This window comes from Thalassophryne amazonica, chromosome 18 (assembly GCF_902500255.1).
Source record: "Thalassophryne amazonica chromosome 18, fThaAma1.1, whole genome shotgun sequence".
Lineage (NCBI taxonomy): Eukaryota > Metazoa > Chordata > Actinopteri > Batrachoidiformes > Batrachoididae > Thalassophryne > Thalassophryne amazonica.
In genome coordinates this window covers 52,884,041-52,912,013 of record NC_047120.1, presented here as the reverse complement: position 1 = coordinate 52,912,013, position 27,973 = coordinate 52,884,041, and the positions used below count along the sequence as shown (strand labels likewise).

Sequence of the window (27,973 nt, the reverse complement as noted above, 5' to 3'; positions counted from 1 at the left end):
GGTTATTGGTGGTCTGGGAGCAGGCACCATTTCTACGGGGATGGGGTAATGAGGGGATGGCAGGGGGAGAGAAGCTGCAGAGAGGTGTGTAAGACTACAACTCTGCTTCCTGGTCCCAACCCTGGATAGTCACGGTTTGGAGGATTTAAGAAAATTGGCCAGATTTCTAGAAATGAGAGCTGCGCCATCCAAAGTGGGATGGATGCCGTCTCTCCTAACAAGACCAGGTTTCCCCCAGAAGCTTTGCCAATTATCTATGAAGCCCACCTCATTTTTTGGACACCACTCAGACAGCCAGCAATTCAAGGAGAACATGCGGCTAAACATGTCACTCCCGGTCTGATTGGGGAGGGGCCCACAGAAAACTACAGAGTCCGACATTGTTTTTGCAAAGTTACACACCGATTTAATGTTAATTTTAGTGACCTCTGATTGGCGTAACCGGGTGTCATTACTGCCGACGTGAATTACAATCTTACCAAATTTACGCTTAGCCTTAGCCAGCAGTTTCAAATTTCCTTCAGTGTCGCCTGCTCTGGCCCCCGGAAGACAATTGACTATGGTTGCTGGTGTCGCTAACTTCACATTTCGCAAAACAGAGTCGCCAATAACCAGAGTTTGATCCTCGGCGGGTGTGTCGTCGAGTGGGGAAAAACGGTTAGAGATGTGAACGGGTTGGCGGTGTACACGGGGCTTCTGTTTAGGGCTACGCTTCCTCCTCACAGTCACCCAGTCAGCCTGTTTTCCCGGCTGCTCGGGATCTGCCAGGGGGTAACTAACGGCGGCTAAGCTACCTTGGTCCGCACCGACTACAGGGGCCTGGCTAGCTGTAGAATTTTCCACGGTGCGGAGCCGAGTCTCCAATTCGCCCAGCCTGGCCTCCAAAGCTACGAATAAGCTACACTTATTACAAGTACCGTTACTGCTAAAGGAGGCCGAGGAATAACTAAACATTTCACACCCAGAGCAGAAAAGTGCGGGAGAGACAGGAGAAGCCGCCATGCTAAATCGGCTAAGAGCTAGTAGCTACGCTAAGCTAGCGGATTCCTAAAAACACGCAAAGTGAATAATGTGTAAATAATTTACAGGTGATTCAGCAGAAGGAGTGCTTTAGTTAAGGCACGTAAAGATTACACTGGGAAACAAATCGTAATCTAGATAACTAGATCAATCTAACTGTGCAGATTAAACAGCTAACAGATACAGAAAAACACCGCTGTGCTCCGGAACAGGAAGTGATACAATACCGCAGTGAGAGCCAACCACCAGTAGAGGCAAGCAAGCATCACCAGTTATTAGGGGCAGAACAATAACATATTTGTAAAGATACACTTACTGCGATTTGATTTGTATGCCTTATAAATCATTTATGATTCTTCTACAAGAACTCATTATCTCTCCCATGCAGTAGTTGACTTTTCATGGCATCATGATGCTCCATTAAAAAAAAAAAAAAAAACAACAACAAAAAAGATACCATTCGATGTGGATATCACAATACGCAATGTGTCATTCCACCCCTACCAGTTATACAGTTTGTTGTTGGAGTGGAACAGAGAAGTATTTTCTCAAAAATATGTGAATTTTAAGCTACAGTTTGCCATGAAGCCTGTTTAATTTCATTTAATTAACTTATAATGCACCAAATCACAGCAAAAGCCGTCTCAAGGCACCTTACATAAAAGACGTCAACATAAAATTTAATAAATAATTAAAATTGAATAAAAAATTTCAAATACATAAATAAAAACAGAAGTAAAAGAATAAAACAAATAAAAATGAAAAACCATAAGAAAGAGAATAAAAATAGGTTTTCCTGTTCAAAAAATCCTTCACATTTGGTATTTGAACCAAATCAGATACAGATTAAGGTACTTAAAAACTAATACTTAGGTTAGATGGTAGTAATATACAGTGTGTGCATGTATGTGTTTTTTTTTTTTTGACAGTTGTGTAGGAAGGCTTAAAAAGAAATGTACTGCCACCAATAACGGCAAACATTTCCAAAGTAATGAATGTTGAATCACTGTTTTTTTGAAAGAATTGAAACCTACCATTTGTGGTCATAGTGGGGAAACACCTCATGGATACATGTGTAGTCTGACACTGTTATGCTACAGTTTGTAACTCCTTATGGGTCTAATGCGAGTTTGATCACATTTGCCATTTCCTGTTTGCTACTGTGCTACATCCGGGTGGCATACTGATACAGATCTGCTCAGGGCTTGACATGAACCAATTTGTCCCACTGGCCCACAGAGCCAGTAGAATTTAGAAGTTAGTGGCCCACAGTGTGCGAGCACTGGCCCATGGTTTTGCGCACAAGAGTTCATGATATTCCACCCTGAAATCCTGCAAATAAAACTGACTATATAATATAAACCAATCCAGAAAAAAACATCAATTTATTTTCATTTATATAGCGCCAAATCACAACAGAGTTGCCTCAAAGCGCTTCACACAGGTAAGGTCTAACCTTACCAACCCCCAGAGCAACAGTGGTAAGGAAAAACTCCCTCTGAGGAAGAAACCTCAAGCAGACCAGACTCAAAGGGGTGACCCTCTGCTTGGGCCATGCTACAAACATAAATTACAGAACAATTCACGGATGAATATACAAGAAATGCTATTGGCGCACAGGACAGGAGGGTCGCCAACACAAATGCCACTCCCATCTCTGGATGGAGCTGCACCTTAAACAGAGAGAAAAAACAGAATCAGGCATCAGAAAGACAAAAAATACTGTATAATTTGCCAGCATTAAACAACAAGAAAAACAGAAGAAATACTAAGGTGATCGTCGGCCACTAGCCCTAAACGTCACTAAAAGACCCAGAATTTAGGTAAAGTTGAGGCCGCAGCCCGCTCCACTTACTAATAAATTAATTAAAAGAGTAAAAAGCATAAAACAAAACTGTACCAGTATGCTAGCCATATGAAAGGGAAAATAGGTGCATCTTAAGTCTGGACTTGAAAATCTCCACAGAATCTGACTGTTTTATTGACGCAGGGAGATCATTCCACAGAACAGGGGCACGATAAGAGAAAGCTCTGTGACCCACAGAGTTCTTATTCACCTTAGGGACACAAAGTAGTCCTGCACCCTGAGAACGTAAAGCCTGGGCCGGTACGTAATGTTTAATTAGGTCAGCTAGGTAGGGAGGTGCCAGTCCATGAATAATTTTATAGGTTAGTAGCAGAACCTTAAAATCTGATCTCACTGGGACAGGAAGCCAGTGAAGGGATGCCAAAATGGGTGTAATGTGGTTGTACTTTCTGCTTCGTGTCAAAAGTCTGGCTGCAGCATTTTGAACCAATTGGAGACCCCTAATGCTAGACTGCGGTAAACCAGAAAATAGAACATTGCAGTAGTCCAATCTAGAAGAGATAAATGCATGGATCAAGGTCTCGGCATCAGCCATAGACAGGATGGGATGAATCTTCGCTATATTTCGCAGGTGGAAGAAAGCAGTCCTAGTAATATTTCTAATGTGGAGGCCAAAGGACAACGAAGGATCAAAAATTACCCCAAGGTTCCTCACTTTGTCAGTGTGATGTATGACACACGAGCCCATGCTGAGCGTTAACTGGTCAAATTGATGCCGATGTCTTACTGGACCAAGAACCATCATTTCAGTCTTATCAGAGTTTAAAAGTAGGACGTTTCTAGACATCCAACTCCTCACTGCTGCAAGGCAATCTTCTAAGGATTTTATGTGAACGAGATTACCAGCAGTTATCGGCATGTATAACTGAGTGTCATCTGCATAGCAGTGAAAGGTATTCCCAAAACGCCGCAATATGTGCCCAAGGGGTGCTGTGTAAAGGGAGAAAAGCAGGGGGCCTAAGCCAGACCCCTGTGGAACCCCAAATTTCATGTCACTAAGGTTAGAGGTAGTGTTACTGTACAAAACACAGTGAGAACGACTGGTTAAGTATGACGTTAGCCGTGCAAGGGCACTCCCAGTAATCCCAAAATGATTTTCCAGCCTGTCAAGTAGAATATGATGATCCACTGTATCAAATGCAGCACTGAGCTCTAACAGCAGCAGAACCATAGTGGTGTCTGAATCCATTGTAAGCAGAAGATCGTTCACCACTTTAGTGAGAGCCGTCTCTGTGGAATGATATTTTCTAAGGGCAGACTGCAGTGGCTTAAAGAGATTATTCTCAGTAAGATAGTCTACGAGATGCCGTGACACCACTTTTTCCAGAATTTTAGAGAAAAATGATAGATTTGATATCGGCTGATAGTTTTTCAATACACTAGGGTCAAGATTACGTTTCTTAAGTAATGGTTTAATCACTGCAGATTTAAAACATTTAGGAACAGATCCAGAAGTTAAAGAAAGATTAATCATTTCCAGCACAGTCGGCCCAAGAGTGGGCCACAGGTCCTTAAACAGTTTTGTTGGTATAGGATCAAATAAACCGGTTGTGCTTTTTGTTGACATTACGAGTTTTGTCAGCATGCCTAGTGAGATGCTATCAAATTCTGTAAATCTAGGTAATACCTCAGTAGTGGTGCCCACCACAATAGCAGGGTGTAGTGGCTGGGTTAAGGCATGCCAAGATATGTTTAACGTGTCCTCTATTTTCTTCCCAAAATAATTCAGGAAATCTGTGCTGTAAAAAGAGAGCGAACTACAGGTGGTTGTCCATGCATAAGTGTTGCCACCGTGTCAAACAAGAACTTTGAGTTATGCTTGTTTTTGTTGATCAAATCAGAGTAGTAGGTCCGCTTTGTAGCCAGTAATGCATGCTTATAGTCTAAGATAGCATCACGCCACGCAAGGTGAAATACTTCTAATTTTGAACGACGCCATTTCCATTCTAGACCTCTTGCTTTATGCTTAAGGTCACGCAGATAACCATTGAACCAAGGTGACTGTGATTTGGGGGAGCGCGGTTTTAACACAGGTGGTGAAATCATGTCGAGTGTAGTTTTGAGCACCGAGTTTAAACTATCCACAAGTCTGTCTACTGACTGTGTATTTGTCACATGTGAAGCTAAGACACTAGGCAGTCTAGTTTCGAGTTCAGTCTTAGTTGAGGAGTTGATGCATCGCCGTAAAGATATATAAGGTTGTTGTTCCACTAAACACGGCAGCGAAACTGTAAACTTAATAAGTGAGTGATCAGATATCACTGATGTAAGAGGCATGATGTCAGTATTCATGACAGCAATACCACGTGCGAGAACCAGATCCAGGGTATTTCCACTAATGTGCATCGAATCCCGAATGCATTGCCGAAATCCTAATGCATCCACAATTTCCATAAATGATTTGCAGAGGGGATCAGAAGGCTTATTTATATGAATGTTAAAGTCACCAATGATCAAAATGTTATCTGCACTAGTTGACAAGTTAGAGATGAACGCACCAAATTAATCTAAGAATTCAGAATATGGGCCAGGAGGCCTATATACAGTGACAAAGTAATACGTCTGATTTTTATTCTTATTCTTCTGACCTTGGCAATGTGTAATATCCTGAGCAGAGCGGAGAATAAGATGCTGAAACGAGTTATATTTGTAACCCCCAACAGCTAATAAGCTAAACCTAGATTTATAAATAAAAGTAACACCCCCGGCTTGCTTCGCATCACGAGGGACGTGACTAAATGTATATGCTGGTGGGCAGACCTCATTTAAGGGGAGGACAGCTGTAGGTTTAAGCCAGGTTTCACATAGCAAAGCACATAGCACATAAAATAGTCTACAGACCATGAAGTTTAAAAAAAAAAAAAAAGAATTTATCAGAGGGCATTCTCAAGTGTTAAAAAAATAAAGTGACTCCCATAAAATTTAGAGGGCATTTTTTAGCAACCCTCAGATTTGGTTAGCTCATAGTCAGAAATGTAACATACAGATGTAGGTCCATATAAAAACTAAAAAGTATGCCTTGTCTGGATTGGAGTTATCGATCTAAAAATAAAAAAAAATATGCTTGGCTCTTTTGCTAATGTTGTCACCGTGGGGTTTCCACAAAGGCAAGCTGGTCAGACTTTTAAACTAGCTTCAGTACAGCAAGGACCAAGCATATACGTTACTTACTTGTCAGCATATGACAGACAGGCCCTGCAGATTTGGCAGGAAATCTCATTCTTCTCTTGGTCGTGACCAAGCCACGGCCATTTCTGTGGCTAGGTCAGGACAAAACCTCTCTTCCTCTTGTTTCTTTCATATAGCCTGTCTCTCTCCCTTAACTCAACATCACTAAGCTTCCTCTTTTGGCCAATTCCTTTAGCAAAACTCTTTTCGTGGTTGTTGTCTGGGTTTGGGTGGTTGTAGTTTAAATATATTTCAATTCCAATTTCAAAGCGTTCTGTTAGATTTGCGTCCTGTTCGTCTTCGTTTCCTGCAGCTTCCCGCGCATTTAAAGATGATAATGAACGTTGCCGAAGATCGGTGACGGAAATGGCCGAACGCACGCTCCATGCATTCACAACATGCATTTAAATGTGTGCGAGATTCTGCGGGAGCATAGGGATGGGTATTGATAAGATTTTATCTATTGATTCTGCTTATCGATCCGATTCCTTATCGATTCCCTTATTGATAGCACTTGTGAATTTTCTGTGTACTAAAAGTAGGTTTTACAGGTTTTCTATGTCAACAACATTTTATTGAGTCTTAAAGTAAATAAATATGAAATTGGTCACTGGATCCTTAAACTCTACATGGTGGCTCCTTGATCTCTGGAGATAAATAGAAATAAACAAAATCTGTAGTTTTTGTCAAAATCATTTCCTTTCAGACTTTATTGGCATGAATGTCTTTCCATACATCTGAGCTGAGCACTGCAGCCAGCTGTGCTGCACATCAGCATCAGTTTAATTCATAAAGAATGCAGCACGTCTCATTTAGGGAAGAAAAAACATTTTAGTCAATTGTAGTTTATTTTCTGTATTACTGTATTTCTGTATTTTGGAAAGAGGTGAACTCCATCAGTTTGAACATTAAATATCTTGTCTTTGTGGTGTATTCAATTGAATATAGGTTGAAGAGGATTTGTAAATCACTGTATTCTGTTTTTACGTGAATTGGGGTTGTATGTGGGGTTTTTTTTGACAGTTGTGTAGGAAGGTTTAAAAAGAAATCTCCTGCCACCAATAACGGCAAACACTTCCAAAGTAATGAATGTTGAATCACTGGTTTCTTGAAATAATTGAAACCTACTGTTTGTGGTCATAGTGGGGAAACACCTCGTGGATTCATGTGTAGTCTGACACTGTTATGTTACAGTTTGTAACTCCTTATGGGTCTGATGCGAGTTTGATCACAATTGCCATTTCCTGTTTGCTACTGTGTCAAGTCCAGGTGGCATACTCATACAAATCTGCTGCACCCTGGGGTCACGCCATCTAACCGAGGCCCCAACTCAAAAACAATAAGTTGCACGCACACGCTGATTCACACAAACACCACAGGGAGCTTCTGCAGAATTTCTCCTAAACTGAACTTCTTCAGCTAGTAAAACCATTACATGGATATGGAAGTTTTTGAAATCACTAAGTTGTTTGAGGTAAATTTTTAGGCATAATCACTATGAACTGGCACTTGTCAAAACACTCTGAGATGTTTTACAGTCTTGTTAATTCTCAGACATTGAATGCTCACACAAATCTTCTGTTTTCATCACAACCTCTGTTTGTTTCACATGGGGTCACCCAATCAGGTGCGTGGATATTGACGACAGGCTTGCGTGAGGGTGTCGGCAGGTGTGTCGGAGAGGCGGTGAGGGATCACGCCACTGCGGCTTCTGCGGTTTCCCTCAACAAAGTGGTGGCGCTGGGTATAGCACCGTGGGGACTGGTGTATAACCGAGAGCAGCTGGTCAACCCTCAGGTTATTAAAAGCACACATACACTTGAGTATGAAGAAAACTCTTTGGTACGCATCTTGTTCTGTTACACTCATGTCATGCCAAAATTCATATCCAGCACAGTCGGTGAAGGTTTTCAGGGAATTGATGGGTTTCCAAATATGGCATGTACCACGACGCACATTGGAAATTCCTTGGTTGGTGTTAAATGCGGTTTGTCAACTGCAGCTGGCGTGACCACTTAGGCATTTTCTTTAAGAGATTCATCACTGTGTTCGGTTCTTATAGTGGAAATCTGGAAATTCCTTCAAAATTTTGATCACTGTTGTATCATTTTATCCTTTTTATTCTTTCTAAATTTAAACAATCTAACTCATAATGTAAAATGCTCAGGGAATTATTTCTCTGTTGGGGATTAGAATTTGTTTATTTTTCTAATTTCTAAAATTGGAAACATATCATTTGAATGGTGTCACTTATAAGTGTTCTAATGACTAAAAGAGTTGAGCTGCATTTCTTGTGTGATCATTGCTAAATACAAATAGTTTATTCTTCTGACTTGGGGTAGCATGGGCGGTACTGTAGTTAGCACTGATTTTTATGACATCAAAAAGGTCTTTGATTCAAAGCCCAGCTCTTCCCAGATCTTGTACATGCTGGGTAACTTAAGTTTGTAACTTACAAACTTAAGTTCAAACAACTTAATTCATTCTGGTTTTAGTTGGTTCAACTGTTCTGTTTTTTCAGTGTAGGATGTGGTTCTCCTTTTGCATTTTGAGAAATCGACATCTCTCGAGAATTTGTGAAGTTTTGACTCACTGGGTGCAGTGTTGAGAAATGTTTTTTTCGCAGAATACAATATGTGGAGAACCACGCCCTACTTTTTCTGGGCTGGGCTCAAAGCTTCTCAATCGCCCCTCAGATATGAAGGGCTCATTTTGATCTTATGAAAACAAATCGATTCGTTATTGAGGTAATTGTACACTAATGCACTAATGCAGATTAGCACTGTGTTGCATTGATGCTAATAAACACATCTAAATCCTACACACTGTAGCTTTAATGTACGTGATGATGCTTTTGCAGTTGATATGTGTAATACAGGCTTAGTTCAGCTTCAGCCTTTTTACTTTCCATCTTTCAGGCACACATATTTTTGTGAAGAGCATTTTTGCGTGTTTGACAACTGACCAAAACCAGTAGTCTTCGACATTCCAGGATCCCCGTTACAAATGATTCCTGAATGTATCACCACACAGGGCAGCTTTCCTGCCAAATACCACGTCCATAACACCACTGGGGACACATGTTACCTAGATAACAACTACCAGGCCTTTCTGCTGGTGGATGACGGGAGTGTAGGCCGCAGAGGAGGTGAGAAGGGCTTCAGGGCCAAACTAGAGGACTACATCTCTCACCAGCGCACGGGAATCTGGGGTAAGAGACGGCATACACTTTTGCAGATTTATGAGAAAATGCTGCTGTAAGCATATGAGCTGCAAGTGCAAAAGGACTGAGGGAAGAGTTTGGCAAAGCTTGGGGCCCCTTCACACATAGTGGGAATTTGGTTGAATTACATAATTACATTGCAACGGTGCAAAACAGTTCAAATTAGCGTACAATAAAACATCATGCTGACGGGCAGGCGTGCACGATCCCTGTGCGATGGTTCATGCACACGACGGTGTCTTTCGAGCAGGAACACAGTGCGAGCTGCTGCAGCTGCTTGCATTGTGGGATGAGCTGCACCACATCGCGCTGCTGATGTAGAGGAAAATAAAATAAAAACCAGCTGTATAATTAGGGAATATCACTGGGTTGATAGAAATAATACATAAAAGGGGACGCAATACAGAACCCTGTGGTTAAATAAAAAAAAAAAAATGCCACTCACGGGATTTGAACCACATGCTCTGATTACCAGACAGAAACTTTACCTCTGTGCCACAATTGCTGTCTCATAATAGGAGCATGAAATGGTTAAAATCATAACACATAACACACGCACACATGTTGTGGGGGGAACTGACACTCTGGCACGTCTCATGTGCACTCGGAAACTCCACAGTCGTGGGGGCACTTAGACATATTTCACATCCAGCTCGACAGCAATCCTCTGCTAACTGTTTTCGTGATGACAGTGCTAATGGCCACACATTTTCTAAGTGCCAAATGAGCGGTGTTAGATGTTTGTGTGTGTCAGCTGGAATTTGGCCAACACCTGCCACGAGAGCAGTGGTGTCAAAAGTACACACATTTGTTACTTAAGTAGAAGTACAGATACTGCAGTTTAAAAACACTCTGGTAAAAGTTGAAGTATCAACTTGACCTCTTTACTCAAGTAAAAGTGAAAAAGTATGTGCTCCAAAACCTACTTAAAGTATAAAAGTATAAAGTAACCTTTAAAAAAAAAAAAAAAAAAAAAAAGATAGATGCCACTATATGAATTGAAAGCTTAATTTAATAACTGATTCATTCTACATGTGGCCCAAGACCCGAAACCCCAAATTACCCCCCAACACCACCTGCATGAAAATGTTTCAATTCTAGAAGCTCTGAAATGCAATCTGGGACTATTCCAGACGATAAACTGGAGTGAGTGCGGCATCCATTTAGTGAGAAAAAAAAACAACAACAACTTTCCTTATTCAAATTCATTCCAGTAGTATTCTGCTCTTACTAGGATGCAGCAGTTTTCTAGTTTGGCAGATAGTTCTGGAGGAAATCACTGAAGAAATTAACACATTGACAATATGGTTTGACCGAAACAAACTGTCATTAAACTTAAATAAAACAGGGATGAAATGGAGGTGTAAGAGTCACTAGTGTTCACAGGAAACACTTATTTATTTATGTATTTATTTATGTATGTTCATTGTTAGTTGCTTTTATATTTTATTTTCCGTTGTGTTTCTATTCAGGTTCTTTTTGTCTCTTTCTCTGAAATTGTATCATAATCATTAGATTATTAACATATAAACAAAAATAAATTAAAAAAATATTACAATTTGAAAACAAATGCACCCGAACGTGAAGACAGCTGGAACTGCTTCATGCTAACTTTTAACATTGAAAATGCCATAGACATGCTAACACGTTAGCATCGCTCCCGTTTTTAAGTTATAAAATACATCTATCAACTGTTTCAGAAGACCATAACAGGTCAGTTTAACATAGAAAAGGTAAATAATACTCACAGAAGTATGCTCTTTAGGGTTTTAGCGGGGGAAAATTAAGCGAAAGAAAGAAAGAATAAATGAAACAATAGGTCGAAGCATTGCTTCAATCTGCGAACCACTGCTTCGATTGGTTCAAAATCCATTCCTTTATCTTCATTGATCCATGTTTCTGATATAGCAATTATGTTAAATATTTTTTAAATTGACTTAAATATTCTTTAATGTTGTTAAAGTTTGCATATAGACTTCTGCTGTTGAAATGGATTATTGATAATTTGTTATCCGTTTTAATGATCCGATTAAACTGTTCATCTGTATAATAGCAACAACTGTCATTGATATTTGAGAAGAAATTATTGCCCGGGTCTATATCGTGCTCCAAGTCCAGTACATTGTGGTCTGTGTATTTAAATGTTCTCAGTTCTAGTTTTCCATGATCAGCAATCATTTGAGTTATATCCTTCTTGTCTCCAGATGTAGATGATGTAGTAGATGAATAGGTTCCTCTGGTCTGTGTCATGGTGTTGTGATGTGTTTGTGTCCTCATACCTTATTGGTCGTATTTGTCCAGATCCTTGATGTTCCTGATTACCATAACCTTCGCTTGTTCTGGTGTTCCGTTCAGTTTGATGAATGTTTTGCAGTTGGATGTCCATGTCTGTTGAATTTTTCCCTGCTTTTTTAAAAGACAAGCTTTCCTGGCGATGTCTGTGTTTCTTTTGGTCAGATGTTCATTGATGAATACGTTTGTTCCTTTGAGTTTCCGTCTGTTTTAACAATGCCATTTTATGTTTTCTGTTGACAAACCTCATTATAACTGCTCGCTTGTCTCCATCCTCTCTCCTGGGCAGGGGGTGGCACGCTTCAATGTTATTACAGTCCATTTGAATACCTTTAGATTGCAGGAAGTCAGCCACCTGTTGTTCCACTGAGCTGGCCTCCTGTTCACTGGCCTCCCCTCCGCTGTCTTCTAACACCGCCCGTGTGTAGGATCGAGGTTTAATATGAATTCCTGTAATAATAACATCGTTCATCCTTGTGTACTGTTCCAACTCTGCAACACGGTTCTCCAGGTGCACCAGACGCCGGTCTTTCTCAGCATTCTGGATCCGGAGAGCCTTCACTTCTTCCACCAGCTCCATAATGGATTTCTGCTGCATTTTAACAACAGAGATTTCCTCAGACAAAAAGTCCAGGGACTTCTTGATATCATCTCCCTCCTCCGCCGTCAGTGCCTTCTTCGGACCCATGGTCAGATAAATCCGCGCTGGCACCTCGGTAAAGCCGTGCTGGTGGAACTGCGGTGGCGCCTCGGGCTTCAGGTGGAGCCGGGCCGGTGGATGTGCGCTGACACCTCAGCAGCGCACATCCACCGGCGCTGAAGCCAAGAATAACGATGCTGTTTTAAAAATGTAAGGACTAGAGAGTACAGATACTTGTGTGAAAATGTAATCAGTAGAAGTCAGAAGTAGGCAGAAAAATAAGTAATGGAGTAAAGTATAGATACCTAAAAAGTGTACTTAAGTACAGTAACGAAGTATTTGTACTTTGTTACTTGACACCTCTGCACGAGAGGGTTTGATGAGCTCACACAGTGCACACTCTGTCTTTTAGCCGCTGGTGTGTGCAAATAAATGTAGCAACAGGTGTATGAGGCTTTCGAGGCAGCTACGAATTTACATGTTTTGCATATGATTCCTGCTTCATGCGCACTTCGACCAGATTCGCACTATGTTTGGAGGGGCCCTTAAGAAAGCAAACGTAGCTGTGCTGTTTCACCACAATAAGGTCTTGTTTGCTGAACCTGTGCGTCTTCCAGGATTCAGCAGAAGCAGCTACTCAGAGAACATCAAGAAAACAATGTTTAACAATGCAACAAACATGTCCAGCCATGAACATGTGCTTTGGTATTTTATCACCTTGTGGGGATATTTGTTACTGCATGGTAATCTATGTGACGGTGCATCGGTATCCGCTGGTGCACATCCAATGCATGCCACTGCTGGAATCCTTCACATGGCTTTGCAACATGTTTTGTCAAGCAGAGGTTTTGTCCGTGAGTGTCTGGGCCTGTGTTTATAAAAAGAATGTAGACAGTTGTGAGTCTGCAAGTAATCTGGAATGCCTGCGTCAAAAATGAAGTTATTAAAAAAGTTCCCTGGGAATAACTTTAATTAAATGTCTGCTATTTTTGCAGGCAGCGGCAGCATTGATATTCCTGTACTTTGCATGCTGATATCAGGAAATGCAGCCATACTGGAGGTACAGATTTCTGTTAACATGTTGGTGAGTTTTGATAAGATCAGATATTCTACAATGAGCTGTCATTTTGTCTTTTTTTTTTTTTGTCAGAGAATGGATCTCTCGCTGAAAAACTCCATGCCCTGGCTGGTGCTGGCCGGTTCAGGGGGCGTGGCCGACTTCTTGGGCGACGTCCTGGAGAACGTGTCGTCTGTTCCCATCCAACCCTCCGAGGGAGACGCCGACATGAGTGCAAATGTTGATCTGAAAGACAAAGTTGCAGAACGGGTTAGGAAGTACTTTCCTGCTGAAGTGGACACAGAGAAAGTAGTTGAACAGGTAAGCGTGCTGGCAGAAAACTGGAACAGCAAGACTGCGCGCGCTATAGAACCTGGCGTTTCCTGTCAATTTGACCGATTGCAGCAGGTGTTGTAAATCACAAGTAGGGTCAGTTCAGATGTTCACTTATTGTCTCCTGCAGTAGTGCCTAAACTTTGTCACGCACCTTTTTACAAGCCACAGACATCACTTTTTTCCTCCCAAAACTCTTCATTAGCTGTGACAGTTGTGAAGACTTTTATAAAAAAAAAAAAAAAAATTTTTTTTGAAATTGTTGCAAACTGAATAGAGCAAGAAAGGCTCTTGGAATTCATTCTTGTACATTCACGTTGCTTCTGTGGGCTTTCCTCTACTGCCACCCACTGGTTTAAAGTAACATTTTCAAGTCCGAATTTGAGAAGTGCCCCCGCCCCCCTGTTTTGTTATTTTATTTTTATTTTTTTGTGAGTAAAATCTTGGCCATGGCTGATTATAAGCCAGAGTTGGACAACAATGGCGAAGACATTACAGGTTTTTCTGGAGTCTTCAGGTGGTTTTACTGATGAGCTCCTCCATGTGCTGAGGTGATCGGTAGAATGGAAAACCTGAGCTGGTTTGGCAGCTTCATGGCACATTCTTGCCCACCCCTGCTATAAACAGACAGAGGAGGGTAGAAACCCCCTCGCTCTGTAGACGTTAGGTTTCAAAACTTTGGTGGTAAAGACTTGGTTTCGATAATCTCAGAAGATGGTTCAAAGTGCTTATTACCATTTTGCAGAGGTCTAGTTGAGATGTTCAACCTATGTGTTTTGTTTTGTTAAAGTCCAGAATCTGAAAATATTTAGGGCATAAATATATTTTTGAATGGGTCTGTTTAAAATAAAATTTTAATCAGTTTTTCCCTCATTTTACATGATGTGCCCTTTTAATATGGAGGCATAAAAGATGACGGTGTTTATTATTTATGTTATCGCCCCGTTTGTGAACAACCTGGAGGCCACAGTTTTTCATATAACATTATGAAATTTTTATGGAAGATTCATATCCCGATAGACAAAAACTGATTCAGTTTTCAAGGTCAAATGGCAAAGTCAGGAAAAATCTTGGAAAATTCATAACTCTGTCAAAAAAGCTTGATTTTATTTTATTTTATTTTTTAGAGTATTATGTAGGATGGTACCCTTTATTGACTGACAAAGTTTGATCCAGATCTGATCCAGATTACAGATTTTGTTGCCATTTAAATGAATCTGAAAAAGAATTCAGAAACTGAAAAAAGTTGGGAAAAAAACACCTGACAACACCACACAAATACTTCAATTCAAGTGCATGAACTAAATATATACTCCTGACATTTCATCACATTGTAATTTAGCTTACAAAAAGCCATTTCTAACGGACTTTGACCTTTAAAATTTTTTTGCAAGGTAAAATTTTGGGGAATTGTTAACTAGTGTTGGCGGAGGTTTGAGCTCTGAGTGTGGTGCTCTGGTTGTTTTGTGTTAACAGACTGAAGTGGATTGACTCATGGATTCATTCACTCTCTGCAATTTATGGTTGACAAAAAAAATCATCTTTTAAAAATGTGACACCAGACAGATTCCCCCCGAGTAACTTCTTCCACAAATATCTGAATGTTATTTTCATATATATATATATATATATATATATATATATATATATAATATATATAGTTTGGAGAAAATGTCTGTCACATGTCATCTTAATGTCCATTAGGACGGTAACACAATCAGTGCTTGAAAGTCCACATAATTACCTCTGCAGAGGATGTTATGTCTTCATTATTATTTATCAGTTTGGTCATTAGTTGGTAAGCAGGATATTGCGAAAGGACATGAATGGAATTCAATGAAATTCGGTCGAGAGGTGGGTCAAGGAAGAGTTGGCTGAGTTTTGTTTGCGATTGAGATCATGGGACAGATATTTGATCTCCATAATGGGGCTTTTCCTGCGTTTTTATAATATGTTTTACCATCAGCTGAACTCATGATTGATTCAAAACGCCTTCTTTGTTTAGGTTTGTTTAATTATTAGTAACCACTAAACCGCCGTGCTGCCCGACCTCCCTTACTAGTTTTATAAAAAAAAGAGAGAGAGAGCAAAAAGCTTATACTCTGGAAAATACTACAAATATAAGGTTGTCTGTGCATAAAATGACTTTTCAGTGTTATAAAATTTTGTATCTCTTATTTCTGTTCTTTTCTGGTGTCTAGACTCTAAGCATCTACCAGAACAGAGACTTTGTTACGGTTTATCATGGAGAGCAGGAGGGGCCAAATGACTTTGATACAGTCTTGCTCAAAGCCTTAGTGGGAGGTACAGACCACTAAACCTTTTTGAAAAGTTTGCACTTGTCAGGTGGCAGCATGTCCTTATTGTTCTGCTTTGTGTCAAAATTCTCTTCTCCCCCCCCCCCCCCCCCCCTTTCCCCAGCAAGTAAACAGCGCGTGTCCACTGATGCCAGCCCTTACAATGAAGAGCTGAATCTAGCAGTGACTTGGAACAGGGTGGACATCGCCAAGAGCGAACTCTTTAACGGAGACATCCAGTGGAGGGTGGGTTGGGAGCAGGGGGGCTTTGGCTATTCCAGTAAGAGAGATATTGCAACAAAGATGGAGTGTGAAAGTGTATTTTACTGTACTTACTAATGATTTGTCTGACTAGTATGAAGACTTGGTGAACTCCTTGACGGATGCCCTCGTCAATGACAAGCCCCAGTTTGTTCGCCTCTTCACCGAGAATGGCCTCAACATCATTGAGTATCTGACCTATGGCAGGTTGGAAAGCCTGTACCGCTCAGTGGCTGATGGCACGCTCCTCTACCAGCTGCTACAGCGATGCCTAGTGGAACGTCTAGGAACTTCGCCCTCTGGTAACGCGCAGGATTCAACTTCCAAAGTGATGGCGCGAAACACAGAATACAGCCCAGCGAAAGATCTGACCCTGTTTGAAGTGGGTCTTACCGACAGGAATGATGGAAAGCCTCTCGTTTATATTGATATGTAAATAATATTTATGTTCACCCTTTTTGTTTTGTCTACTCCCAATATCAGGTGTCAGGAGTCCTGGAATTGTTAATGGGTGACATATGCCAGCCGTTCTACTATGATGCTTTGGGCTTACAAGAAATCACATCTAAAAGAAGGGCTCTTAGGGTAATCTCGTTTTTGCATTCTGTATTCAAGCTACCAATGACTGCTTTAGCTAACAAGAATAAGTCACGTGACCTGATTCTTTTGCATCCTCACAGTCTGAGTTCAGTCTGTTTATACAGCGCCAAATCATTACACAAGCTTTATCTAGGTGCTATACATGAGTAAAATCAACACCTTACCCCCATGAGCAAGCAGTAAGGGGGGAAAAAACTCCCTCAGCATTTTTTGTAGACTAGGCTCACCGGAGTGACCATCTGCTATGGTCCTTCAAACAAGATGCAACAAAAAGCACAAGACTGGCAGAAATGTTGCAGCTAAGAGTGATACCGTATGTAGTTTTTCTCTCCGTTTGAAGTACAGCTCCATCCAGAGACCAGAGTGGGTGTCTTCTGCAAGCCTCCTGTCCTGTGCACTGGCATAGGCTCCCAAAATTTCCTGTATATTCGTTTTGTCAATTGCTTCGGTAGCATGGCCCAAGCAGAGGGTCACCCCTTTGAGTCTGGTCTGTTTGAGGTTTCTTTCTCAGGTCATCGGAGGGAGTTTTTCCTTACCACTGTTGCCTGTGTGCTTGCTCTAGTGGTTGGTAAGATTAGACCTTACTTGTGTGAAGCGCCTTGAGGTGACTTTGTTGTGATTTGGTGCTATATAAATGGAATGAAATGAAAATAGTCCACATTGAAGGCATAGTTAAAAAGACAGTAATGAAGTAAAGTTTAGAGTCCCAGTTAATCAAAGTAAAATAGATTGCAAGTAAGTCAGTAACTGTAATGATGCCACGTCAGTTATTACTTCAAATCCTAAATTCTTTCAAAGCCCCATTACCCAATCTTTTCCTGATACCCACTCCCTGCTTCGTTTTCTTTCCACTCTAGCGGGTCAGTAAGCTGTTACGTGGAGACTGCTTGTACCGAGAAAGCCGTTGTCTCTTCCCCTGGGCTTCGCTCTTCATCTGGGCGGTCCTACAGAACCGCAGCGAGATGGCCGTCTTATTCTGGGAGATGGTACAAGACATTCACAGAAGACAAATGAATACAGTAGTTGTTTTGGTTCTGTTTTCTTTGCGGGACACAATTTCTCAAGTTTTTCTTACAATTGTGTTTATTTCCAAATACCGTTTTATCTTATTTCCTAACCAGAGCCCCTCTGTCTGTTTTAGGCAGGAGAGTCAGTGTTGAGTGCTCTTGGTGGCTGTAAAATACTGAGGGAACTTTCCAAGATGGAGGGTGAGACTGAGACCAAACTCTCTATGAAAGAGCTGGCCCAGAGATTTGAGGACCTGGCAAATGGTGACGTGTTGAATCAATCGTCCACTAAGGTTTAGTATAAACAACTAAAAAAAAGAAGCTAAATCTCTTGTTTATGTCTGTGAATATTTTCTTGTCCTTCCAGGTGTGTTTGGTTCTTGTTATCGGAGCAGCGAGAGTCGATCTTTCACCCTGTTGATTAGAAAATCTCCAGTTTGGGGTGGTACCACCTGTCTGCAGATGGGCATGGCTGCTGATTCAAGGCTTTTCTTCAGCCATGATGGAGTGCAGGTATGCCACATTGCTCTAAGACAGGGGTGGCCAAGTTTGGTCCTCGAGAGCCACCTTCCTGACATTCTTACTTGTCTCCCTGCTCTAACACACCTGAATCCAATGAAAGGCTCATTAAAAGTCTGCTAACGAGTCTTTCAATGGATTCAGGTGTGTTGGAGCAGGGAGACAAGTAAGAATGTCAGGAAGGTGGCTCTCGAGGACCAAACTTGGCCACCCCTGCTCTAAGACAACAGAATCACCTCAGCTGGGGATGGTTTGTTTTCCCCTAAATTTACTTTAATATTGTGTTGCTACATCTCAAACTTGTGCACATGAGATCCTCCTGTCTTAGACCCACCATTGGCACCAGCAACCTAATACAACAAATGGATGTCACTGGTACTGTGCACTATATTTGGAGGATCCTTGGGTATCTCTGGGTTGTCAAGCGAGTGGTTACTTGGGGAGAATCTGATAAGGAGTATAAGGTGATTCTGTGTTGCCTCGATAAACACGCAAACTTTTCGCCGTGTTTAACCCACATTACATCCATTTTGGCATCTCTTCACTGGCTTACTGTTCCTGTGGGATCAGATTTTAAGGTTCCGCTACTAGCCTATAAAATTGTTCACGGATTGGCACCTCCCTACTTACCTGACCTAATTAAACCTTACGTACCGGCCCGGGCTTTGTGTTCTCAGGGTGCAGGACTACTTTGTGTCCCTAGGATGAATAAAAAGTCTGCGGGTCACAGAGCTTTCTCTTATCATGCCCCTGTCCTGTGGAATGATCGCCCTACATCAGTAAAACAGTTCAAGTCAAGTTCAGACTTAAGATGCACTTATTTTCCGTTTCGTATGGCTAGCGTACTGGCATAGTATGTTACTATGCTTTTTACTCTTTAAATTAATTTATTAGTAAAGAGAGCAGGCCGCGACCTCAACTTTATCTAAATTCTGGGTCTTTTAGTGGAGCTTAGGGCTATTGGCCGGTGATCACTTTAGTATTTCTTTTGTTCTTATTGTTGCTTAATGCTGATAAATTATACTGTATTTGTTCTGATGCCTGATTCTGTTTTTTTTTTTTTTTTTTTCTCTCTCTCTCTCTCTCTCTGTTTGAGGTGAGGCTCTGTCCAGAGATGGGTGTGGTGTCTGTTTCTGAAACCCTCCTGTCCTGTGCTCCGGCAACATTTTCTGTATATTTCTTTTGTGAATTGTTGTGTAAATTGTGTCGATAGCATGGCCCAAGCAGAGGGTCACCCCTTTGAGTCTGGTCTGCTTGAGGTTTCTTCCTCAGAGGGAGTTTTTCCTTACCACTGTCACCTGTGTGCTTGCTCTGGGGGTTGGTAAGGTTAGACCTTACTTGTGTGAAGCACCTTGAGGCAACATTGTTGTGATTTGGCGCTATATAAATGAAATAAATTGAAATTGAAATTAACCCATATTGGAATCAAACTGGTAAATGGTCTTAGCTCATGTGATGAGTGAGAGGTCATATATGGCTTCATATTCAATACCCTTGCATGTGCGACTGTTACGTGCAGGTATAATAAGTATAGTAAGCACCACTCTGCCCTGTTAAATCAGAACGCCACAAGTAAATTATCTCAGCTGATCACGTTAAAAGCTGATCTGGTGTATCATGTATTAAAGCTACTTTTACTGTTCAAATGTAGTTTTGTAATGACATCAGTGTGCTGTAACAATGTGCAGCAGAAACTACAAAACCTGGGAGGTGTGCAACCACAAGTTACACCATTGTTGAACTTTAGTCTCTTCTCCCCCAGTCTCTGTTGTCTCAGATCTGGTGGGGTGACATGAAGAGGAACACAGAGGTGTGGAAGCATATCCTCACCTTCTTCTGCCCCGTGCTCTGCTATACCAACTTCATCTCCTTCAGGTGAAGTGGACATATTTTTCATATTACTGCTTGTTTTATTCCAGTTTCTATTCCCTATTAAATTAATTTAAAAAGTGTTTAAAAGCTCTAGATTTCAGACTTCTTGGTAATTACAGTTCCATTGTAAAATGTATAGAGTCTATGTAGGGCTGTACATAGGTGTGCACCTTCTAAAATGCATCAAGTGAACAAATGGATGAGACATCACCTCCAGTTTAATTTTAGTTTATTTCAAATATAAAAAAAACAGGATATCTAGAAAAAAGGCATCAAAAATAAGCAGTGGTATGTTGTTGAAAAAACATAAATTATCATTTCATTTTGTAGCAGAATGACACCCTGTGGAATAAGGGTGTTACTTAGTGTTCATTCCCCACTAAACCACTGCAGTCCTTTTCTCACTTAAACAACACTCGATTATCATGAACAATTATCCCTGTTAATATGTTTTACATTTGCATTCATTTCTGTATCTGTTATAAATAATGTCTAACATTATTATGAGTTAACACGATAACCAAATTAAAAGGGCATATAAATGCTTTCAAATCTGGTGAACTTTGATGCATCAGATCTGCCAAAACAGTGACAACCAATCCTGTGCCAAATCAATCATACCACAATTTATCCAGCAGGTGGCAGATGTATCCAGAGAATATTACATTATAGGCTAAGCACACAATGAGTTTCGTCAGAAAAATGTACAAAATCAACAAAGTAAGCAATTACTTGCTGATTGCTTCACAGTGGTAACATTCAAAAGCTCAAATATCATGGTCGCACATCCACACAACCCTGCAGAAAGGATTTTGCGTGAATGTAACTGAAGCAGACACTGCCTGATTTTGACATTTTGTATGTTTCTGTCATTTCCAAAGCCTACAGTAGGGGTGGTGGCCTGTTGAAAGATGTATAAAAGGTGTATGATGAACTGCAACACATTTTCAAACTCGCAGGAAAGAAGAAGAAGAGCAGGAGGAGGGGCAGACTGATGTAGCAGACAGAAAGAACAGCCTCTACGGGACCACGGTGTTCTCCTTCTCAGACATCAAGCACATGTACCGTAGTACTCCTACACATGCGAGTCACAGATAGTTTGAAAGATAATATTTTTTGCTTCATGTTACATTGTTTTTATGTGATTTATTGAACAACTCCCTGAATTTATTGTGTATCAACTCATATGCCATTGAACAGTGATGATGATGCACAAGGTCGTATCAGTCCCAGGACACCAACTCTGACAGGTGATCGCTATTAAAATAATCTGCATATCAGGCTGCAGAGAAAAGATTCTTGTTGTGATAATTTTCTAATCCAGGTCCATTGATTATATATATTTATTTATATTCCCCTCACAGGCGTATCCCAGCCTTCCAGACCACCCAAGCGACCGTTCATAGTATCACGATGGCGCCAGTTCTGGTTCGCACCAGTCACGTCATTTTTGGGCAATGTGCTGATGTATTTCACCTTCCTTTTACTTTTTGCCTACGTGCTGTTGGTGGATTTCAAGCCGCCGCCTCCCAATGGTCCGGCCTTCACGGAGTACGTGATGTACTTTTGGGTGTTCACCATCGTGTGCGAGGAGATCCGAGAGGTCAGTGCGAGATGCATCCATTTATGATGACAAGCGTGGTCTTGCCTTTACTCTGTGCTGTGCACAATGTTGTGTATTTGTAGATGCACAGTTTGAATTGTATCCCATCTGTTTATTTATTTTTTCCTTCCTCCCTGCTAGACGTTCTTCGTGGGGTCAGTGACTTTGCATCAGAGATTGCGGGTGTACATGCAGAACGTGTGGAACAAGTGTAACCTCGCTGCCATCATCCTGTTCATCATCGGGCTCATTTGCAGGTCCAGATGATGATAACGATAATATGGACAATTCAAAATGCAGATTATTTGACAGCTGGATGTGTTTGTATTAAAGTCGTGCACTTTGAAGGATATATCCGTGCTTACGGCCAACATTCAGCCAATTCTGTACTTTCAGTATTTAGCCCAAACTCTGTTTGCGGTCCAAATCCGAGAGGAACTTGGAATGTTGGGAGCAGAACTATTAACTGATGCTGTTGTATTGGTTTGTGATTGGGCTTTCACCTTGGTACAGGGTGAACATGAACACCAAATGAATCATGAGTTCAGACTAAAATGATTTCCTAAATTCCCAAAGCTGAAAGCTGGAATACATCAAACCTGGAAGGCACATAAAGCCATACAGTACTTTAACCCAATTCAAGGCCTTGAAGCACTTGTTTGTTCTACACTGGACTTTGAATGGTAGCGTTCTCCAAAGCCTAAGAGAAAATCAACTAAACCAGACATGAATACAGGATGGAATTAGATTTTTTTTTTTTTTCCATAGCAACACTAATGTGGAAGACTTAAAAATGGAAACCCTACACCAGTGATTCCAAATCTTTATTACTTGGATTCTTGGAAACACCCCTACTTAAAAAATGCTGCAGTTACTCTTGCATCTTAACCACTAGGTGGCAGTGTTTCTAAAGTGTGGCTTATTTGCTCTGGTGTGTGTGTCAGGATGTTTAAGCAGTCGTATGGGTTTGGCCGAGCCGTCCTGTGCGTGGACTACATGGTCTTCACCCTCCGGCTCATTCACATCTTCGCTGTTCACAAACAGCTGGGACCAAAAATCATCATTGTCGGGAAGATGGTGCGATAAATGAAACGATGGCTGTAAGATGGCATTGGTACCGCATTGGTACCTCATTGGTACTCTGCAGTATAAAATGATTGTTTAACCCCGTGCAGGTGAAGGATGTCTTTTTCTTCCTCTTCTTCCTGGGGGTGTGGCTTATGGCATATGGCATAGCCAATCAAGCCTTGCTGTACTCCTATGATCCCCACCCAGATCGAATCTTCCGCCGGGTATTCTACAGACCGTACTTGCACATCTTTGGACAGATCCCCGTCGAAGAGATAGATGGTAAAATTGTTTGATGCGTAGTATATTTTGAAAATGGTTAAAAATTGCAGTATTGTTCAGAAATTGGAGTTCACTGCATCTAAATGATCAGTACTTTCCTGTATTGTCAATCCCAGTGGGGGAGGATTGGGACAAGGAGTGCACTGAAAATGTGACCCTGATTCAGGGCGGTGAGGAGCCCTGCAGAAGTCAGTACAGCAACTGGCTGGTTGTAATTCTGATGGTCATTTATCTGCTGGTCACCAACATTCTGCTCTTCAATCTGCTCATTGCTATGTTTAGGTAAAGTTGATTCCAGCACGTTTTCATATCCTGTGTGTGTGTGGAGGGGGTCATGCTAGTGTCCGATGACTTATCGATTTTCATATTCGTCCAGCTACACCTTCTCTGAAGTGCAAGCACACAGCGATGTCCACTGGAAATTCCAGCGCTACAACCTGATTGTTCAGTACCACTCCCGTCCGTCCCTAGCCCCGCCTTTCATCATCCTGTCTCACATCAACCTCTTCATCAAGAGGATCATCCGCAAGGTGCCCTCTATAAAGATCCACCACTTTGGTCAGTATGTCCAAGTCTGTCTATATGCGTCCAGTGCATTTTGTCTAAATGTAATTGTGAAAATGAAGACTCAAATCGAGCCACAAATTAAAATGTAATGGCTACATGAAACAAATTCCAAAACCCTTTTCCCTTTGTTAGTGTTGGAGTTGAGAGGGAAAGCGGCTAACAGGCTGATGACGTGGGAAACCATTCAGAAGGAGGACTTCCTGACCATGCAGAACAAGATCCAGAAAAGCAGCGACTCTGAGAGGCTTAAACGGATGTCTGTCAAGTGAGCTGACCTTCAAAGGCGTTTATGCAGCTGTAATGTACAAAGAAAGGAAATGTGCTAACACTTTGAGATGAATGTCTTCTTTGGCAGAGTGGACAGTGTCCTTAAACAGGTAACCAAAGGCCAAGACTTGGAGCACAGGCTGAGGGCTTTGGAGAGTGAGGTAAAACAAAAGCATCTAACCACATGCTCTTTGTCTTTGGCTGTGATCAAGTATATTTTGTTTATCATCTCTCATTTCATAAATACTATGACAAAAGAAACCTTTGGGAGGAGATTTATGTTTCATCCAACCCCTGCTTAGCGTCTTTCCGATTTGTACTGAAAGCTTTCGAGATGATCCATTCTGATATTACTTGTATGTGGGGGGGAAAAATGCTGCTCTCTTTGACAAAAGCACAAAGGTTGCACCGTGTTTCTGTCCCTTTGCAGCCTTATATCACACGTGGTTATTTTCTTACACCATGACTCAACTGCGGAAAATAGTGTTGGGTGATTTCTGGAGCTTTTTGCATTACCATGTGATTAAATACACAGAAAGTGATGTGACACCGCTGTATTAATCTGTCCTGTCGTACCACATTGGATGAATAACGCGTAATCATCACAGGTTTTCCATCCTGCCAATGTCTTGATGGATGTGGTGACATCCTCACGGAAATGTGGGATTGATGGCACACATACAAAAAAAAAAGGACAAATCTGTTTATCTGTCCCACTGTGGTCATTTAGTTGTAGATTTATGTCTTTGCAGTGTTTTTTTTTTCTCTCTCTCTCTCTCTCTCTCTCTCTCACTTCCAGTGTCATGTTGCGTTATACCGCTCACAGTATTTGGTAGACTATCTGAAGCGTTAATACAAAAAAGCTATATGATGAAAACTAGTGGAAATATCATGTTTAAAGTTGCTAGACAGACTGTTTTTGTATGAATGTGATCAGTTCCCCCATGGGGGAAAAAGGTTTTTATAAATGTACAGTATATGTGCTGGTGAATGGTACAACTTTTTGTCCTTGTTCTTAGATGGAGTATTGCACAAGTGCTCTCAGCTGGATTGTAGATACTTTGGCACAAGGAAGTACATTCAAACCTCCTCGAGCGCCACCTACAGCAAGAGGTAGTGTGCTGCAATATATAGTTCTTTGAATAAACTAAAATATAGAGCCGCACTGATTTTGTTTTGTTTGTTTTTTTTTTGTTTTGTTTTTTTTTTTTTGGGGGGGGGGGGGTAATTACATTACATTACAATTCAAACTTTGTTTCGAGCGAAAAACCAAGCCTTACCAAGACATGTCCAGAGTCTGTTCAGATTGAGGGAATCCAGTTATAGTTTAAGAGGTTGTGCAATTTTTATGAAAGCACCAGTAAGAACAAATGTAAAGGGTTTTTGTGTGTCTGTGGTTGGCGTGAAGAAATGAAACGAATGTTCAACAGAGGTTAGAATGAGTGGTACCTTAGTAAGATTTAAGAAACTAAGGTAGGTAGTTTCTAGGTATCATAAAGAAGCAAATATAATTTGATTTATAGGGAATGTTCAATTTATAAGTGGGACTTATTGTATATTTGAATGTGTGGGTATGTGCATGCGTATGTATGTATATGTGTGTGTATGTGTTAATGTATATGTGTATATGTATGTAAGGTGTATATGTATATAAGTGACCGTGTATATGTATGTATATATTTAGTATGTATGTATATAGGTATATATGGCATGGCCCAAGCAGAGGGTCACCCCCAAGAGCCTGGTCTGCTTAAGGTTTCTTCCTTATACAGAGTTTTTCCTCACCACAGTTGCCTAGTGCTTGCTCTGGGGGTTGGTAAAGTTAGTCCTTACTTGCGTAAAGTGCCTTGAGTTGACTTTCTTGTGATCTGGTACTATATAAATATAATTATAAGTGAATAGTATATTGATGTGTATGTCTGTGTGTTGACATGTAGTAGTGAATTTGTATTTATGTAAATATGACTGATTAGAATTGATGGACTTGTACTAGCAGGGGTGGGCGCTGATAAGCTTTGCTTCAGCCCACACCCTTTCAGACTCACTAGTTTTGTTTATGAGTTTGTGGAATTGTTCATTTTTTCTATTTGAATATTTTGTGTGCCGAATAAAAAAAGTGATATATGATATATAATGATACTAATATAAAGGAGTAAAAAATTTACGATACAAATATATCTACCAGTATATAAATCTAAAAAAAAAAGGCAGATTCCTCACATTTTTTGTCAACCCCTTATGAAAAAGAAATGTAACGGAGGCTTAATGTGTTTTTTTTTTTGTTTGTTTGTTTGTTTGTTTTTTTCAGTTTAAACATGAATTTTTATTATAAATGTAACAACCAAACAAAGAATGTACATTACACTGCCTTGACTCGGATTTGATGTCTGTGTGATGCATCACTCAGCATTTGTATAAAGTGGACTTCTGGTCTATTTTGGCCCTGCCTAGTTAGTGACCCATTCTGATAGAAAATGAGTGGCAGCTGGTCGCTTTGCCTCTGTCTCTTATAGCTAATGTGATCAAATGTGATTTGGAGGGGGGTGGGAGATCCTATGCTGGTAGCATGCCCTCTGTTGGATGAACTATGTAATGATACCATTTCCAACAGCCAGTGTTTTCTGCATTGTTTGTTCGTTAAAATAAAATTTTTTCATATTGGGAAAAATATCATTGATCCCAATATCGGCTGATACTATCAGTCACCCGATGTATCGGTCAGGCTCTAGTAAAATGTGCACATGTTGAGACCTTGCAGTTGCTAATCCATGTTTTTTGTCTGCAGAGTCGTTCCCTTCTTCTTGATGCAGCTTTGCTGACGGCGTCGTTTGCTCAGCGTCTGTAAAAAAGACCATGATGAAGCGTTGTGTTTTGGCTGCTCCAGCGTCAGTCGCGTGCCTGTCAGTGTCTGCGAACTGACACGAGGAGAAAAGCACCCGATGCTCTCTTTACGACATTTAATAATTAAAAACCTATTTTTAAGGGTGTACACTTGTGTAGGGAGGTTTCATTGTGTCTAAAGTAATACAAATGGAATCAAAGCTTAGAGTGAAATACGACACGTTATCACATTTTGTTAGTCAACTTGTAATTACTAGTTAACACTTGAATGGAAAAGTACCAAAATGGGTTGTTGAGCTTTTGTTTGCATAATTGAGTCACTCGTTTTCCCACCATCTCATAAACCTAATTTTTTTTAACGTCTCCGATTATTACTGGTTTGTAAAACAGGTTTTTCCATTTCAGCATTGTCCATTAGGTGGCAGCATTGACATGCCATTACTAATGCAAAGTATTTTCATTGAGCGTTTGATTTATACCAGTCATTATTTGTAATCAAAGATGCATGTGAAATTATGTTGTTTTTTCTTCTGTATTCATTTGGGCTTGTTACGTCTTCCTGCACAAGTGGTAATATTTCTATACTGTATGTTATATATATTTGGAGCAGTGTTATATTTCTTTTGTAATTATTATCTTGAATTCTGTGTTTTGTTCCTTTAGGTTTTTATAGACTTATGGATGTTGGTTTGACACATGGGTTTTATATTAAAATGTATTATATTGTGTTCATTGCGTTTGAATAAATGATTGCTAATGGTGTTTACTGCAGTGAAGTTAATTATTTGACTGTTTTGTTCATTAAAAACGTACTATTGTATAATTAGGGAAGTAATGGAACTGAACCAAACTCAGAACAAACACAGTCCAGAAGAAGAAGAAGAAATAAATGAACTGATTGCAAGATTGATTTAAATATTGTCACCTCAAATTTGATCATCTAGTTTGTAATTTATCAATAAAATACGTCAATTTACTTAAGGAGTAATTCCTTAAGTAAATTGATGAGCCAAAAAGGAATATAGCACTCATAGCCAGCTGTTCATTAATGTGCTTTTATGTGAACCAATGAGTTGGTGTGTTTTAAGCAGTTACTGAATCCAAGATTTAGGTTGTTATGACGTCAAGTTGGAGAAATCTGAGCACCGGACTTCCATGTTTCCAAGCAAAACCATTCAGTCTGACCATA

At 40.6% G+C, this 27,973-nt stretch overlaps 1 protein-coding gene across 2 annotated transcripts in view; it reads left to right on the top strand.

Moving 5' to 3' along the window:
- LOC117530211 (transient receptor potential cation channel subfamily M member 4-like) overlaps nucleotides 1-27,552 on the top strand; it is a 49,056-nt gene extending 21,504 nt beyond the window's left edge. The window contains exons 5-28 of one of the 2 annotated variants that reach the window (XM_034193132.1): nucleotides 7,683-7,852; nucleotides 9,089-9,266; nucleotides 13,206-13,270; nucleotides 13,361-13,588; nucleotides 15,802-15,904; nucleotides 16,022-16,143; nucleotides 16,253-16,540; nucleotides 16,642-16,743; nucleotides 17,616-17,744; nucleotides 17,900-18,029; nucleotides 18,133-18,278; nucleotides 20,047-20,159; nucleotides 21,116-21,217; nucleotides 21,357-21,406; nucleotides 21,521-21,759; nucleotides 21,901-22,016; nucleotides 22,704-22,836; nucleotides 22,935-23,109; nucleotides 23,226-23,391; nucleotides 23,486-23,667; nucleotides 23,809-23,941; nucleotides 24,032-24,104; nucleotides 24,963-25,056; nucleotides 26,729-27,552. In XM_034193132.1, the coding sequence (XP_034049023.1) occupies nucleotides 7,683-7,852; nucleotides 9,089-9,266; nucleotides 13,206-13,270; nucleotides 13,361-13,588; nucleotides 15,802-15,904; nucleotides 16,022-16,143; nucleotides 16,253-16,540; nucleotides 16,642-16,743; nucleotides 17,616-17,744; nucleotides 17,900-18,029; nucleotides 18,133-18,278; nucleotides 20,047-20,159; nucleotides 21,116-21,217; nucleotides 21,357-21,406; nucleotides 21,521-21,759; nucleotides 21,901-22,016; nucleotides 22,704-22,836; nucleotides 22,935-23,109; nucleotides 23,226-23,391; nucleotides 23,486-23,667; nucleotides 23,809-23,941; nucleotides 24,032-24,104; nucleotides 24,963-25,056; nucleotides 26,729-26,748 (3,257 nt within the window). In that variant the 3' untranslated portion in view covers nucleotides 26,749-27,552. The remainder of the gene's footprint in view (nucleotides 1-7,682; nucleotides 7,853-9,088; nucleotides 9,267-13,205; nucleotides 13,271-13,360; nucleotides 13,589-15,801; nucleotides 15,905-16,021; nucleotides 16,144-16,252; nucleotides 16,541-16,641; nucleotides 16,744-17,615; nucleotides 17,745-17,899; nucleotides 18,030-18,132; nucleotides 18,279-20,046; nucleotides 20,160-21,115; nucleotides 21,218-21,356; nucleotides 21,407-21,520; nucleotides 21,760-21,900; nucleotides 22,017-22,703; nucleotides 22,837-22,934; nucleotides 23,110-23,225; nucleotides 23,392-23,485; nucleotides 23,668-23,808; nucleotides 23,942-24,031; nucleotides 24,105-24,962; nucleotides 25,057-26,728) is intronic. The other variant, XM_034193133.1, reaches the window with a different exon arrangement.
- The last annotated feature ends 421 nt before the right edge of the window (nucleotides 27,553-27,973 follow it).